This window comes from Erythrolamprus reginae, chromosome 3 (assembly GCF_031021105.1).
Source record: "Erythrolamprus reginae isolate rEryReg1 chromosome 3, rEryReg1.hap1, whole genome shotgun sequence".
NCBI classification, from domain to species: Eukaryota; Metazoa; Chordata; class Lepidosauria; order Squamata; family Dipsadidae; genus Erythrolamprus; species Erythrolamprus reginae.
The window spans coordinates 71,349,077-71,366,876 of NC_091952.1; the positions used below are offsets into that span (position 1 = coordinate 71,349,077).

General features: G+C 36.1%; 1 protein-coding gene and 1 long non-coding RNA gene across 3 annotated transcripts in view; one reads left to right on the forward strand and one right to left on the reverse strand.

Moving 5' to 3' along the window:
- Nucleotides 1-16,876, reverse strand: part of PIK3R3 (phosphoinositide-3-kinase regulatory subunit 3) — a 41,556-nt gene extending 24,680 nt beyond the window's left edge. Inside the window, exon 1 of the mRNA XM_070745799.1 lies at nt 15,946-16,876. Within this exon, the coding sequence (XP_070601900.1) occupies nt 15,946-16,051 (106 nt within the window). The 5' untranslated portion in view covers nt 16,052-16,876. The remainder of the gene's footprint in view (nt 1-15,945) is intronic.
- LOC139164113 (uncharacterized) overlaps nt 1-17,800 on the forward strand; it is a 91,951-nt gene that overhangs the window by 55,446 nt on the left and 18,705 nt on the right. The gene's annotated exons all lie outside the window — the stretch shown is intronic.

The following is a 17,800-nucleotide window of genomic DNA, read 5'->3' on the forward strand; positions in this document are numbered from 1 at the left end:
TCTCCACAGTCTGATCATCAAAAGTAAGAATGATAGATCACAAAAGTGTCTAGAATTAATGCTATTGTGTACTCTACCTCTACCAGATGAGGGGTTTAGAAAAGCAGAAAACAAATAGTCCTAAAATCATGATTTCCCTCAATATGTAGAGAAAAAGGAATTGGAATGCAATCTTTATTTTTTTCAATCAAGAATAAGAAGATAATAGCACATTTGCTGCCTTATGATGCCATAAAATGTAGTTTTACCACATGTTTTAATGTTTTTATACCTTTTTTCTCCTGAGGTCAAGTTGCAGCTGTTACCTCCTTAAATTTAGATGAATGTAAAATCACAACTAACTAAAATTCTCCTCATATGAGTCCCAGATATAAGAAGGATGTTAAGTTGTGATTTTGCATACATCTAAATCTAAGAAGATAAGGGCTCCTTACTTGACTTCAGGAGAAAGACAGTGCTATATATAGTGGACTACATTTAAAGAACAGCAATAGCATTTAGACTTATATACTGCTTCACAGTGCTTTACATCCCTTTCTAAGCAGTTTACAGAGTCAACATATTGCCCCAACAATCTGGATTCTCATTTTACCGACCTCGGAAGGATGGAAGGCTGAGTTAACCTTGAGCTGCTGAGAATGACTTTATCATGAAGCAGGTGATCAGTTGCGTAAGACTGGCACAGAAGTTGCCTAAACGAAATTTGCAAAGAATTATGGTAGGATTTGTCAGTTTTCTCTATGTGTATTGCAGTCCCTGAGATAAATAAAATCAACATTTTAAAAGTTCTTTTTATTCTGATTTTTAAACAACTTTTTCCTGGAAAAAGAAACTCTTGCCATTCCTCTAATACAGTTAATTAATTCCTATCTTGTAGAAACTTAACACAATGTATATATTCTATACAATACAGCAATTACTTTATTTGATAGACTGGGCTGAGGTACAGCTATAGGTCTTAAATCAATATATACATAATTTTTGCTAGTTTCCAAGTAGCAGCCATGCTTTGCTGTGACAAAATAAAATAAATGATCTAGTCAATAATAGAATGTGAATGCTTTATGCTAATTAAAACAAACATGAATACAAAAAAATCCTTACGGGTTTTCTAAGGAGAACTTAATACAGTAGTAATTTTGATTTGGAAAAAGACTACTATTTTCTGGAAATAATTTTATCATTTAATTAATTTAACATTCTGAAAGCAGCAATGATTAATGAAATATACATTTTTATAGTTCAGGAGATATAGGTGAACAAATGAATTATGGTTTTTTAATATTAAAAAAATATCTTATTATCTAGATTAATCTTCCTTTAGATCTCAATCTAGCCATACCCACAAATAAAAGTCATTATCAATTACAGGTTACTCAGTTAAATACTTGGAAGGTTAGCAGGCATTTGCAGCATAGGGCAGTGTATCTCACCATCGAGTCCTGCACATGCCAAATCAATAGGCTGTCATGTCCAGCCACAGGGGTGTGAGTTTTGCCAAAACCTGCTGTTCTTGTGTTCATTTGATTACCTTATCACAAACAAAAGTCTGGTTGTTTTATTAGGACACACCGGTTATTTGTTGAAGGAGACATAATACCATAAATGCTGTTTAATTTCACTCAGATTAAAAGCCGAGTATAGTAAATTGAGTATAGCTAGAAGTAGTTAATTTTACAAAAAAACAGAGAAATTGTTCCAGATTGGCTATTTTTCCAAAAAGTTATCCACTTCTGATTAACAAATGTCATCATATGGCTGTTTCATTACTATAAGATAAACCTTTGGTAAGATAAGAACAAAAGAACAATTTTCCAGCTTCAATTTTGCCAATGGAATTTTTTTAAAAATGTGGTTTTTTGCTTTTACGCTGTAATATCAACTGTAATATCCCAACTGGAAAACACTACTGCTAACTTTTAAAGGACTTACTCAGTAAAGAACTGAATATATATCTATGCTATAGATCTGTAAGTCAGCGGTTCAAATCTCATCACCGTCTCAAAGTTGACTCAGCCTTCCATCCTTCCGAGGTGGGTAAAATGAGGACCTGGATTGTGGGGGCAATATGCTGGCTCTGTTAAAAAGTGCTGTTGATAACATGTTGTAAGCCACCCTGAGTCTAAGGAGAAGGGCGGCATTAAAAAAAAGAAAGAAAGAAAGAATAAATAAATAAATAAATAATCTCAGTGCAAACATGCCCTTTTATTTAAGTTAAACCCCACACTGGCATGCAGTTGATGCCATTTTAATTTACTACATGCTGATGTGCCACTGATTCAAAAGACCCTAATGCAGAACCAAGACTGATATTGCAACTGCTTTTCTGGTGTGTTCATGGTTTTAGAAAGGGTCAGGCATGAACCATCCCATACTACATCTCTGATTTCTTCCTAGTACTTTTAATCCTCCCTTCTATTTTTGTGGTATAAGAAAGAAGTTTGAAAGATCCCTAGTATCTTTTAATAATCCCATAGACAAGAATTATGAAATCCAACACAAATCAAAATATAATATAGAGTTATACAAAATATAACAATCTTACTTATTATCTATTAGATTTGCATGCCGCCCCTCTGCAAAGACTCTATCAACATTTGCTTCAAATTCCACTGCCTTTAAGATATCTAAAATGCCTTTTGCTCACCATGCTACTGCCCATCAGTACTGTAATATTCACTAGTACAACTAAAACTAAAACTCTACATTTTAAAATTCTTTCTTCAATTTTAGGATCTAGATTTAATAAGATACATTAATTCTACAAATCATAGGAAGCTAATAATTGAACTACAGTTGCTAAGAACATAATGACATTCTGAATGTTGTAATCATGTTATCAATAGTAGGTATAGAAAACTATAGTATAACAGCTTGGAAAAAGAACAATTCTTAAATAATGTGAAATATGTAAGACCAACAACCTGACATCTACAACTATTTATTCTTATGGTATGTGTAAATGGAATATTAACAATAACAATGGTCGAAATGTTCTACAACAGCATTATGCTACAACTGTAGTGTGTTTATATAATATGTCATGATATGTTCTCTATTAATGTTGGAGAAATTTACAACAAAACAGTGAAGTCAGAGTATTTTGTCTTGTTGAATTGAAAGTTAAATAACAGAAAAATATGTTTGACAAGCTAAATTTCATTATCTGACTAAAGAAATCTATAGTGTTCAAATTCAGTGAATACAGTCATGATTCATACCACAGAATTTTAGGAGTGTTTTGTCCAACAGCCTTATGAATCTTATTAAAGACACATATATACTTTATATTGTGTTTTCATCATCAAATTAGGTAACATTAACAGTGCCTTTCCCGCAAGCACTCAGAGAGCACCAACATCTAATGCAACACAGAACATTTCATTAATACATAGGTAAAGAATTAAAGGAAATTTTACCCTTACCTTTTACTTTGAATGTTATGTGTAAGCTTTGAGGAATTAAAAAAAGCCCTCAGTTGGGCATCTTCATTCCTCAGTAAAATAATCATTAAAGGAAGCCTGGTGGTACCTTCTAATGTCTGTATTGCTGAACTTATTTTAAAATAAGAAAACAATTCCAAGATCGTAAATGCTGAATTTAGCATTTCATGTTATAAGGGAAGTTGGGTTATATGTAGCAGAAGCAGACAAATAGGTCTGATTTTGGAAATGCATAACAAGCATCCTTGTTTGTCTTTGCTACGATGCTGTTTAATAAACTGTCAATGTAACAGGCAAAAAAAAATAAAAAATAAAAAATAAATAAATAAAAAAAGCCCTCTGTTGAATGAAATTATTTAATCATGCTACTTGGCAATATCTGGGGATAGGGGAAATATGTCCCTGCATGCTTTCGATATGTTTGGCAGGCAGATGTGCAATATGAAGTTATAAGACTTAAATTGATGAAATCATAACATTTCAGTTGATCTAAATGTGTGCTGTATTCAAAGATTTGATTTTTCCTTCATCAAAATTGTTACTTCCTTTAAAAAAAATGTTCCTATCTTTGACTTATGATAGAGGGGGTTAAGCATCTATGTACAATTTTGATTTTCATTCAAGTTCAATCTTTATTGACTAATTTTCAACTGATGAGTTTTCAACACCAAATACTATGATGGTATATATACAGTAATCCCTCACTACTTCATGGTTCATCTTTCGTAGATTCGCTATTTCACGGGTTTTCAAAGGGGGCTTAAATCCATTGAAAATTTTAAATCCATTAAAAATTCATAAAATTTTTCTACAGTACTACTGTACTCTATTAAAGAAACTGGTAGGATATCACATATAGTTCCAGCTGAGAAACATTATAGAATGAGTGTTTAATGCAAAGGGTGGGTTTTAAAAGTCCAAATACTAGTTAAATACATACAAAAATATCTTTCCTCTACTTCACAGAAATTCGTTTTTCACGGGTGGTCTTGGAATGCAAAAGATGGCTAAATGACTCAAATCTGTAAGATCTGATTGACTAAGAATATTCCTGAACATATTAAATACTATCTGATAAGAGAGCAAGAGGTTAAATAGCTGAAACAATGAATAATGCCTCATTAAACTATGAGATAGGACCTTAACCTTTAAAAAAAAGAATGTTCTCTATGTGAAATGAAACGATGCACCTAATCTTTTAGAAACTAAATCTCAAATGGTGGTCACCACAGCCAAGTATCATTAGAAGCATTTTTAGATGTAGGCTGTTTCCATTTTTATCAGGGATAGCTTTCTGTTAAAACTGTTTCTCCCAAGAGAAAATGTAAATACTGTAATTTGAGTGCAAAGAGTCCTGACTTTATTTGATAGTGAGTGTACTAGTAGAGGTTGGACAAAAGGTTTTCTTTGAGAGTGAGAGTGAATTCCAAATTGCCCTATGAACACAGTATCTTATTAAAGAATTTTAATCCCCCCCCTCCCCAGGGGCGACATACAAATCCAATAAATAAATAATAAATAAATAATAAATGTCTTAGTTATTACTAAATGTGTCACTTGTTTGATGCACTTGAAGATCCACAGAAAAGCATAAGTGAGAAACCTTGGAAATGCAGAAGGTACAAAGAACAGAAGAGGGAAATTGGACCAGCATAGGAAAAGTTTCAGTCTGACCCTTGGAGTGAAAGAGATGGAGTGAGTCTCTCTGGGATTGTAATGTCTATGTCTATACCTATGACTGCCTATCTTATCTGTTTGTTTGTTTGTTCATTCTTGTTTATATAGCTGCTCAACTCACAACTGCAACTCCCTATATATTCTACATATTTTGTTGCCTGGGCAGATTTGTGCATGTCAGCTGATAATTGTGATAGACAAATATGATTTACAATTATGATAGACAATTTCTACAAACAATGCAGAAGTAGTGCAATCTTGAGTACTACATAAAAATCTCCAGTGATGGTTGTTGCCTTTCAGTTAAAAACTATGGACATAATGTGGGTCTCCGAAGGCAATTTAAGGTGTTGATTATCACCTATAAAGCCTTACATGGCTTATTTATGGGACAGTCTTTTGTCTTATATGTCCCAGCGACCAATTACACACAGAGTTGGCCTTCTCCAAGTCTTGTCTGCCAAGCAATGCCAGCTGACAGGACTGCGGGGAACCAACTCGCACAAGAGATTCGCACGGCTCCCACCCTCCTGGGCTTCCGAAAGGCTTTGAAAACAAACTTGTGGTGCAGGCCTGGGGCTGTTGAGCGACAGCATTCTGCTCCAGCCAGTAGGATGTATAAGTGATGGTTGTGTGCTTGCTTTATACTGGGTTTTAAATTTTGTATCTGTTTTTACTGTATACACTTGAGATATTTTTTTAAATTTTGGTATTAATTTTACTGTTGTATGCTGCCCTGAGTCTGTCAGGAAAGGGGCGGCTTATAAATTTGAAAAATAAAATACAAATAAGTATATAAAAAGTCAGAGGGTTCAAGTTTATTCTTAGTCTGTGCAATTATGTTGTTAGGAACTGGTCCATGCAGACGGTCTGGTTGGCCTTGTTTGAATTGTTCTTGTACATTAGAACGTGGAATTGTTCTTGTACATTAGAACGTGGAAGACACTTATTACTAATAACAATAATTTTACTAATCAAGTTATAAAACTCTTTTATGTTATTTATTTATTTATTTGGGAAAATTTATATGGTCACCTCATGGTGACTTTGGGCAACTTACAGAAAAATGTAAGTAGAGTACAAGGAATCAGTACCATTATAAAGTATACTATTGAAATCAGCTCCAACTGACACAGGTGGGATTTATTTTCAATTGCTTATAGAGAAGGACCAAAAACATTCCTAAATGTTTTTCCCTTTTGAATTATTATATGCACCACAAGTCAAAGAATCTCTCCCAATAGTCAAAGACAGCTGAGAGAAAAATCCCAAACCTATTACAAATGTTACCAAATGTTTTGAAAATGCAGGAGGTTTTGGACCAAATGAGAATAAGAAAGAAGGGGCAACAGAAAATGCTGCATGAGTAAAATACAAAGTTATGAGATTTCCATCTTGGACATATAAGTATTTCTTTTGCTTCTTTCTAGCAAAACTGACAAGGTTTTTTCAGTGTAATATAGTGTAGCACGTCTAAATTATGAAACATTCATACATGGAAGATGGCCATCAAATTAAATCTGGCATATTAAATATCTGGAAATTTCTAGGAATGGTGGTGATGGCGAAAAGCGGCCCTACCAGAAATCCTCCCAACTCATAAATCAAAACCAACACAAGTGCAGTGGGCTAGAATATGTGGAAAAATGTTCAAAATTTGAAACCCATCTTTGCAGCCCAATTCTTCACAACTCTTTATATTTTAACAAAGATGCACACGTTGGAAGCAGGAAGACTTGAGTAGGTGCCACCCAGAGGCACAGCCTCATGGCAATCAGTCAGAAGTTACTACATGAGAAATTACAAACTAAATTATGAAGCATGAATGGATAGCTACTGTATTTAAGTAGGTGGTATAATAACTATTGGGCATGAAAGCCCATCAGCCATGACACTGAGAGATGGCTGCAAGCCACACAGTCAACAAATCCACAGTTCACATGTTGGTCTTTAGGAATTTAACCCCATCAGTTCTACACTATGCATGGCCCAAGTAATGAAATATGATGACAGTTTATTTGTTCTGAATTAAAAGAGAAAAGTGCTGCCATTTATGCTAAACTTTATTGAAAGTACTAAACTTCCAAATAGACCTGCGATTCATTTTTTTTAAAAAAAGGAAACACATCTCCAAAAACCTTGTAACAAATCTAATGAAAAAATGCTCCAAGTTCCAAAGACAAATTCAGCTGATACATTCTTCTCCTATATACTGTACTAATCTTCAGTAGCTCATGCCACTAGGCTATTTGGAAACCAAGGAAAAGATGATGTGGTAGAGAATAAGCATGATGTGGTAGAGAATATCATCTGGATTTGAAAATAAGTTTTGACAAAATGAATCAGCTAATCTTCTAGCTGTGCTTTATAAAAAGGATTAATGAGGAAAGGGAAATATTGTAGAAAGACTTGCAAGAATCTCTGTCCTTGGCTTAGAAGAGATACGGTTTTTGTTTCAAGGGCCAAATTAACTGCTAGAAACACAGGAAAGCGGAGGAGAGCTGGAAGATACTGAGAAGCTCCATGTTGTGAGAGAATAATTAACAACTTTGCAAATTTATGGCTAACAGCCAAACAAGCAGAGTTGCACATCTGTGAGCCTCCCTCAGAAAGTATATCTCCCTTGGAGGAGCTAGCATCACTGCAAACCATGGACAACTGAGCATCAAACAGATTGACTTGCTGAAAACCCCAGACACTTTAACTTCAAATGGAGCTAATTTGGATTTCTAAAAGTGAGGAAACTGACTTCTGTTTTTAATATGGACATTTTCTTTTGTTAAGTGCAATGGTTTTAGATTATCACTGAAGCTTCCGGAATTTGGTTATGCCCTCTAGGGAGAAAGAAAGAGAAAAGATAAACCCAACTTCCTTCTTAAAGCTTAACTGGCGCCATTGTTTACAGAACTTGCAGACTATTTGGGGAAACTCCTAATTCTACCTAACACTATGTGCACGTATAGTATTTTCAGTCCTTAAAAAGTTTAATTGAAAAATATAATCATGTAAGATAAAATAAGGAGCACCTAAATTTTATATTTAAGCTATATGTAGTGTTTTAAGTCAACAACTATTTTGGTACCTCTGAAGATTTTTCTCCAAGACCTGAAAAATAGCTATTTCAAATAAAATGTCAAAGTTAAAAATTATCTATATCTCATTATTTGACTTAAAAATTGAAAACTGCAGCTATTAATATATATAAAGGCCTTTAAACTTACTACTAATCCCTATTTTGTAAGTGTTATAAGTAAATAAAATGTGTAAAAAAATTATAAAAGCTTTAAAAAGATTGGGTTGCTTCTCTCATTTATGATTCTAATAACCAGAATCAAGATTATTTGATACTCCCTTTATTAAATATTAACGAAGGAAGATAGTTAGGAAATTTATATCATCAGGTCCATGCATTTATTTTATAGTATTTAAAATATTTGTCTGTCATTTCACTTACTGTTTAAAGAAACTGAAAGTAGTTTATGGATACAATATTGGCAAAAAGTTCAATTATAATAAAAGGCAATACTGAACTTAGATGAACATTTTGTAAGTATGGGAGCCTTTCAGAAAAGATAGCTTGTACCTCTATTTAAATATATAATAAAATTAAGGGTAAGATTATCAGAAGTTACTGGAAGTCATATTCATATTGTCTTTACTTTTATATACTAATTGTAGAGGAACACAACTGGGAAAAGGCTAGTTTGTTTATGTTAGGCTTGCTACAGACATGGCTTTCTGTGGGATTAGAGAGCTAGTTTACAGATCCCTCTAGTCTAAACAAAGCTTTTTCTTAAATTCAGTTCCTGGTGACTTCACAGACATGCTCATACAGTTTTCCTGGCAAACAGTATAGAAGTTGTTTGCCATTGCTTTCTTCTTGGATTTTGTTTTTTGTTTTTGCTCTGCATGTAAGTCTGCAGCTCAAATATATCCTGTGGTCTCCCATCCAAATACTAATCAGGTAAGTGAATGCTAGTGGGATATAAATGTTATATATACACTAAAAATGGGATGGTGGTGTTATGTGCTGGACTGCCAAGAGGGTTCTGAAAAGAGTGGTGAAAGGGCAGTTAGGTAATTATGGTAAAGCTATTGATACTTGATTCTTGCAATAACTGCCTCTGAGCAAATTGTATTTGTTGACAAAATTCAATTTTATATTGAAGACCCCCAGAAGATAAAATATTGTATGCCTAAAGAAATATTAATTAAAACCAAGGTTTGAATACGTCTGACCTAAAAGCAATCACCATCACTTGGAGACTGCATCATTTCCTCAAAAAACTCAAGAAGCTGTCCTCAAACAGCAAATATGGACAACTTCTGTTACATTCCCTATCTTCTCTTTTAAGGGAAATGTTGGCATCAGAAGAGATCATAGGAAATGCAAGGTCCCTTTCAGTCACATCTGGACATGGGTTGGAAATTGCACTGGTTGCTCCTGTGTGTGATTTATGATTGGATCTGGAGAGAAAAAGCCTAGTCTCTTTGGTCCCCCTGGATTTCTGAACAGCCTTCAATACCACTGGTCAGAAGTATTGTTCTGTTTCTTCTTAAGTGAGGGGCTTCAGTCAGGAACATGGTAGTAGAGCTCTTGGCTATTACAGTACGGAGTGCTCTAGGGTTCAATCCTCTCATATTGTTTAATATACATGAAGTTGCTAAAGAGGTTATCCGCTGGCGTCTGGGTGATATATGATACGCATGTATGTACATATGTACAGGGTGCGTACCAAAAGTAATGCAATTATTTTTTAAAGTAATTTATTGAACAGATTTGCACAAACACTTAAAATTCTTCAAAGTACTGTCCTTGGGCCTCTACACATTTTTTCCAGCAACTCTGCCATGATCGGTACGTGCCCTAGAAGATGTCTTCGAGGACCTCTCGCAAGGTCTTCGTCACAGCTGATTGGATCTCTTCTATGGACGAAAAATGCACGTTGCCACAATGCACTACGAGTCTGCAAGTTCCTGGCCAAACACCACGTGTCAACGCTGCCCCCCCCCATAGTCCTGACGTCACTCCAACAGACTTCTTTTTGTTCCCAGCCCTGAAAGGAACCCATTTTTCATCCATAGAAGAGATCCAATCAGTTGTGACGAAGACCTTGTGAGAGGTCCCCAAAGACGCCTTCCAGGGTGTGTACCAGTCATGGCAGAGTTTCTGGAAAAAATGTGTAGAGGCCCAAGGACAGTACTTTGAAGAATTTTAAGTGTTTGTGCAAATCTGTTCAATAAATAACTTTTAAAAAATAATTGCATTACTTTTGGAACACACCCTATATGTATGTATTCCATTCCATCTTTGATTCTGGGAAGGTTTGAAGCTCCCCAAGAGATGATCTGCAATACAAGTCCTCCTGAATTTGCAGTGAGCTTCTGCTAAAATCATGAGCAAGAAAGGCTTTGCTAGTTTCAGTTGGTATGCCAATTAAGGCTGTTCTTGGAATGGGGAGCACAAGAAAAAATATTTTACATTCCTATCACCTTGTAATTTGGCTACTACAGCACTCTATATGGGACTAGCTTTGAGGATCAGGGACTCTAGCTGGTAAAAGATGCAACTGCTCATAATTAGTAGGGAAGAGCTATTACAGCCAAGTTGCATCTTTAATATGGGAGCTACACTGGCTTCAGTTTTGCTTCCAAGTACAATCTAATCTAGGCACTACTCAAATTCTCATGTCTGGAATCTTTAAAAAGGTGGTACAGTCTATCATACAGCTACAATTTTAGACTTAAGTGACCTCAAATGGGCTAACGTATAGAATGCGTCTGAAATCCGGGACCATGATTTCTGCAGAATTGAAATTTAACAAAGCTGAAATTGCTTCAGTGCTGCTGCACTGCCACTACCCAGACATTCAGTAAATCAGCCCCACCCTAATTCTCTGGAGGCCAGCTGGGCTGGCTCCTCCTTCGGCCTCTGGAGATCATCTAGGTCAGTCCCACACTCTCTCCTTCCCAGCTCTCTGGAGACTGGGAAGGAGTGCCTCTCCTTCCCAGCTCTCTGGAGACTGGGAAGGAGTGCTTTCGGGCAGTCAGCTGTAGACAAGCTAGCAAGCAGTCAAAAGTGGCTCCCATTTCCATTGTTTTTTTCCCCTTCTTGTCCTTCTGTTTTTTAAAAAAAATTAGGTAAGGAAATCTCTCTGAAAATATAATCCAATGGGTCATGGATTGTCTAGTGACTTATATGGCTTTGGTCCTAGGCTTTTTTAACATCATGTAAAATCTGCTCATTTGATTTCAACAAGCAGATTTGAAATTATAATTCCCTGGCATTTGAGAAAGAGGTGGGATAGGTTCCCCAAAATGCTACTTTGAGATGGCATTCAACATCTAACATTCAACATGCCTTCCGTCCCGTCCTATAGTCTCTCCTCTATCTCATATATCTTCTCTACTATACTGTATCTCTATAAGCTTCATTGTATATTATTGTGTATTGGACAAACTAAATAAATAAAAATAAATCTGGAACTTTTTGCCTTTAAATTGTAAAGGCTCCCTTCTTGTTAAAATTCATGAAGATAAAATACTGCCGTTTCATGTAGTTTTTAAGGAATAAGCTTTATGCTAAGTTTAGATTATAGGTGTGTTACCTGGTAAGTTTTTATAACAGATTTTGTTACTTTTTTTATATGGATTCATCTTCTCATTCAGTAATTATTAGTTTGCATTCTACTGTATTTATTTCATTGTACTATAGGAAGCTGTTTAGTGTCAGTACTTGAAATGGCATACCGCCTTTCTAAATAAGTAAATTATGTTATCAGCAATGCAGACTGCTGCTCTGAAGTTATGCATTTTTAGTCCGCTGAAATTAGTGGAGCTTCTCTATCAGGACTAGAGCCATTGGATTTCTTGTCCATCCTCAAAATCTTCAATTAAAATACACAATAATTTTAATCTATTAGAAAAATCCTGGAAATAACTACTGTTGGGCCTACATCTTTTCAGTCTTGCATTTCATAAACAATTTTGTACCGTGTGGCAGAACAAACTAACAATTATTATTATTATTATTATTATTATTATTATTATTATTATTATTATTATTATTTATTAGATTTGTATGCCACCCCTCTCCACAGACTCGGGGCAGCTCACAACAATAATAAAACAATGTACAGAGAACAAATCTAATATTTAAAAATATCTAAACCCCATTATTTAAAAGAACATACAACACAAGCATACCATGCATAAAACTATATAGGCCTGGGGGAGATGTCTCAATTCCCCCATGCCTGATGGCAGAGGTGGGTTTTAAGGAGTTTGCGAAAGACAAGGAGGGTGGGAGCAATCCTAATCTCTGGGGGGAGCTGGTATAATAAAGAACATTATAATAAACTTTTTTGTTTTTTTAAAAAAAGATGAAGTTGTCTTAACTATATGAATTTAAATCCAATAAAGCTTTAGTCTGGCATTATGTGAAGTGGATGGCAATGATTAAGCAGAGAAATGGGGCTTTTTCAAGTCGTCTACCCCTAATATGGCCTTTTCTGGTTTTCATGATTGCATCATACATACAGGTATCAGAGAAACAATTAATCAACCAAGACATCAGGGATGGAATTACTCAATGTATCATTGTTCTCCACATGTGCTGCATTAATCAGTTTAAATTGTGTTTTAAAAAGTCTTAATTTTAAAATATTCAGTATGTATGTTTAAAGAACATATATTTACAGACAAATTATCCTGTTCTCACAAATAGTCATTATGATTATTTCCAAAACTATTTTCTCTATTCTGTGCATTTAGTTTTCATTTCTCTTTATCAGACTTATCTTAAAAAAAATCTTTTAGGATCTGCATCTCATTTTTCATGAACTTATTTGTATTAACTATTCAAACATTAAGCACTCAACAAAGTCCTCTGAAATACAGAATATAGTGGGGGGGTTTCCTGAAGAAGTCTAATGTCAAGCTTTATTAAAACTACTAACTTTTTTTTCTAAACTTAGTAAAACTGAGTACATGATTCTAGGGTCTGTTATACTGTATACCTTATAATGAAACACTTTCTTGACAAAGTTCCCCTCCCACCAAAGCATCTCATATCTGAAAAAAATATTACAGCTCTACATTCACAAACAGAAATATTATTAAATTAAAACTTAAATTAAGACTTGCATTCAATAGACAAATGCTTAAATCTAAATTACTGGATCATAATGAACTTTTTTTGGGGGAAAATACATTTCTGAAAGCATATTATAGACATGTTCATAAAATGATTAATATGGGTGGGGAATTTGCCTATTCATTAAATAGCTAGCTGTAACTGTTCATAATCAGCAACACAACATATATTTGACAAAAGCAGAAAGAAATGAAGTTGCTCTCCACACTATTCCTCTATCCCCCAGAATGTTCTCTACCCCTCCAACCTATCTTTGTCTTTTTTTTCCTGAACAGGTGAGCAAACTTCCAAACAAAACACTGAGCTGCACTATCATTTTATTAGTCCTCTGAATACCTACTCAGCTCAGATAAATTATTCTAAACAAATATGATGCCACAGGCTGGAGCTTCACATTACATTGTGCCAGCTTTCCATTTTTAATTCAAACAATCTAAAAAATTCAGAGAATATAAGGAGTTATGGGGCTTTAAGAATACACCTATAGATACAGATATACCATGTTGCCTATCAAAACTGCAACAATCTATCTGGTTACCTAGCATAACAAGTATCTTGAAGAACCATATTGTTTCACACAGCCATAGGATTGCTGCATAGGATGGACCCTGCTGAGATCATAATTTCTTTAAAATCTATGGAACAAGTTACTTGTCCTTGTGATTTAAAGAAACAAGATAAATGTCTGACGAAGCATCAAAATTTGAGTGAGAATAAGGAAGATTCTAATCTTTTGCTTGTTTTATTATTAGAAGCAGTATTACCTGCTCACAGCTAAAAATATGAACTTATAACTAGTACTTTAATGCCACTCTCCATTACCAGCTGTTACATTCTGCTATCTAAACTTGTATTAAGATATCTTAAAGTTAAAGTGCACACTGCAAAATTATCCCATGCAGAATCTGCTTCATTTGCATTTTATTTCAAAGAAATACAACTTTTTTTCTCTAGGTTATAAAGGCTTGTATCCCAGAAAGACTATAAATGTAACAGTCCGTGTTTACAATGAATTTTAGCTTTGTTGGATTACTTGGATGTATTTGCAGATCTTAGTTATGCATTGTGATGTATTTTTGTTTAAAAAGTGAGATTTAACTCAAATGTAAAAATTATGTCTTAAAATAAAAATTGCTAGAGTTTTTGACAGGCTGAGTTATCCTAAACTTCTACAGTACCTAATTTTGTTGCCATACTGTACCACAACTATCAAATTCCAAATATTAATAAAACAAAGATAACAGCCTGTAAAGTTCATGGCATGTAAGAAAACAGTGAAAAATCAAGTACATTTGATTTAGTTATCAGCAGAATTCTTACATACAATTACTTTTAAGAAATTATTCTTAATTCAATGGACTCAGACACTGAGACTATAATACTATATTAATGAAAGAACCAAAGTGATAGCATTTCAGTATCTAGAAGCTATTCTAAAAAAAAAAAACCAACCCAAAAAATTTATTATAAGACTCAGAGGCTTAAATCTCACTGAAATATTAAAGCACTAGTTTTATAAACTTTAGATACCTGAAAATTCTCTTATTAACATGCATTCAGCCAATTAAGTTTTCTTGGTAACCTACTGAATGATTTTCTCCAGAGAAATGAATGAAGGCGAAACAAGCATCATCACCATGGTTAAAGTCCATGGTATAATGCTATTACATCTGTTTCACAAGGATGATTTATTACTTTTGCTTTACAATATAATGACACTCACCATCTGCACCCCTATGCAATACCAAGTAATGCCAAGTATGTTTTCTCTATTTAAATTTTTATTTCATTATTGTATTTCCTAAACAAAAATGATATTTAAGAAAATGTATACAAATACATTTTTCATATTGAGGATTTTACCAAAGCAGAAGCTTCAAGAACTATGAAACTCTCACAATAATAATTCTAAACACATCACCAGAGAGTCTATCAACCTCTTGGCTCCTCTTGTATCTATCTTATTCCTTCCTAGGCACAAAAGAAGCACTATGAAGCACAAAGTAAAAATGATACAAACAATGAAAATACTCTGTTCTAAGATGCTTAAACGGTGATGATATGCATGCTTACTTGGTCTTAAAAGCCCAATGAACTTAGTGGGACATATTTTCAAATAAGCACAGGATTAAAGACCAGGTGTTTTTTTTTTGCCCAGAACACCCAGTATAGAATCAAAAACTGAAAACAGAAAGCGCTAGAAAAGAGCAATATTAAATGTTTACGACTAAATTTAGTTATAGCTGGCACATCAACCAACTCTTAAAAAAAAAAGGGTTGCAGGCTAGATTGCCATGTAATCTAATTTTTTTTAAAAATCCACTAAATAAAACTTTGAAAAAACCCGAGTGCCCTCGATTTTGGAATTCAGAGGCTCCCCCCCTCCCATCGTTACAAAATATAGTTTTTTGGGGGGGGGGAAACGGCGACTAAAATAGAAGAGGAAAAGTTTACAGGCTTCCCATTCAAGCATATAGGTCGCCCCCCCCCACACACACATTCAGAAAGGAAAGCTAAACTCTGCACCATTGGACGGGGGGAGAGAACAATGAACTTCTGCAGATGGCTGACACTGAAGGGGGGGGAGGAAAAAAAAGCAGCACCACGGCTCTAAACCTGAACACAAAGTTGGGAAAAAAACCCACCACCAACCACCCCCGCTTTATTTACCTGGAGGGTCCATTTCGATATAAAATATCAGCTCCGTGGAATAGGGCATCATCACTTCCCTCCAGTCCGTATCGTCGCGATCCATATCCCACACCGTATTGTACATGGTGACAAACAGGCAGGTGGGCGACGATCGCTCGGGAGCTTTTCTTGCCAGGGCTCTCTTTTCACTTCTTTTTTTCTTTCAAAAATATAAAAGTCTGTCCCGGCACGAAGTAAAAAGCTTGGCCTCCCCGAAGCACGTATATATTAAAAGAGAGAGAGAGAGAGAAACCGGGAAGGGCGGCTGTGAGGGGAGTAGAGAAGAAACTTTCTTTAAGAATAGCTCAATGGCTTTTCCTCTTCAGGAAAACCACTCCCCTCTCTCGTGAGGGAAGCAAAAGAAATGTAACCCCCCTTCAATTTCCCCCTCAGCTTCGAGCTGCTTATTTCAAGCAGAACCGAAATAAAAGATTGGGGGGAAGGGGCGAGGGTAGATATTTTAAAAAGAGCGAGAATGTTTTAAGACGAGGGAGGTCAAAATTTAGGAAAACGGAGCTGCTCTGAGGCAGTTCGAAGACGGGAGGGGGGGGAGGGAGCTCGTTCTTTTTAAAAAGCAAAGTTTTGAAGGCGGCTGATTTAATAACGAAAAGCCTCCCGGAACGCTCCCTTTAAAAAGCCAGCAAGGCAAGGCACGCCTCGCTTCTCTCTACCCCTTTCAGGGGGGGCAAAGCTCTCCGCCGCCGGTTCAAGCGACGCTTCCGTCCCGCTTCTCGAAGCCCCAGCGCTCGGCGGCGCTCACTGCTGCAAGCAGCGGCTTCCGACCGGCTTCTAGCTCCAGCCTCAACTCGCGCGCGCGCGCTTTGGTGCTCGGCTGTTCCCAACCCCGGCCAGTTTCATTTTTAAAGAGGCACCCAGGGCCCCCCAACCGTCGCTTAACCGCCTCTGTGCCGGGATAAGCCCCGCCTCCGAGGTGGGCAAAGAGAGCCAAGCGCGAGCGAAGCCACGCCCCCTCTTCGGGTTAACCCGCTAGTGCTCGGGCGGGAGGGTGAGCCGAAGGGCTTCTTCTCCCTCCCCCCACCTTTTTGCTGCTTCAGGCGAAGTACCTTGAGCCGTGCCAAGAAACAAAAGCTGCTAGAAAGCGGGGGGGAATCGGCTTCCAGTTTTACCTCTAATTGCTTTTGAGATTTCATATACTATATACATATGTATATGTATATATATAGTGCAAGTGGCAGCGATGCTGCTCCAGCTGGAACAGCTCCTCCATCAGCCCGTCTGCACCATGAATGTATACCATCACCACCGCCACCCTTGCCCAGCGGTAAAGCCGCCAGAATATTCAGTGATAGGAGACCCTTCTTCCCGTTTCCCCCTCATTTTTTTCTCAAACGGCACACAAAAGATGCCCCCCCCCCCAAAAAAACCCCAACCCCAACCTCCCCAAAGGGTCCATTTGATTCCTGTCATGATTTGACAACGGGTAGCAAAGTAAATGGTAGGTTTATCTTTTACTATTTGGTGAATGTATTTCCTGCATTTTCGGTTGGTTATATTGACAATATTTAGGGGGTGGGGGTTGTGTGTCTGCCGCTGGGGGCTAGGACTGTTTGCAGATGATGATGTTATTCTGTTGCACCCGTGACTCTATAGCTCTTTAATATACACAAAGAGCCGGGAGAAACTTGGAATAGGCTTTACATTTCAGTATGGAATTATGTGTATATTATTGATACTATATGACAGGTCACCCTCAACTGTCCATCATTTAAATGACAGATGTAAAATATGGAAACTCTAGACGTGTGTGCTTTATGAATAGCTTTGAAGGATGCACATATGGCAGTGTACAATGTGAAAAGTGTCTACTGGGTAT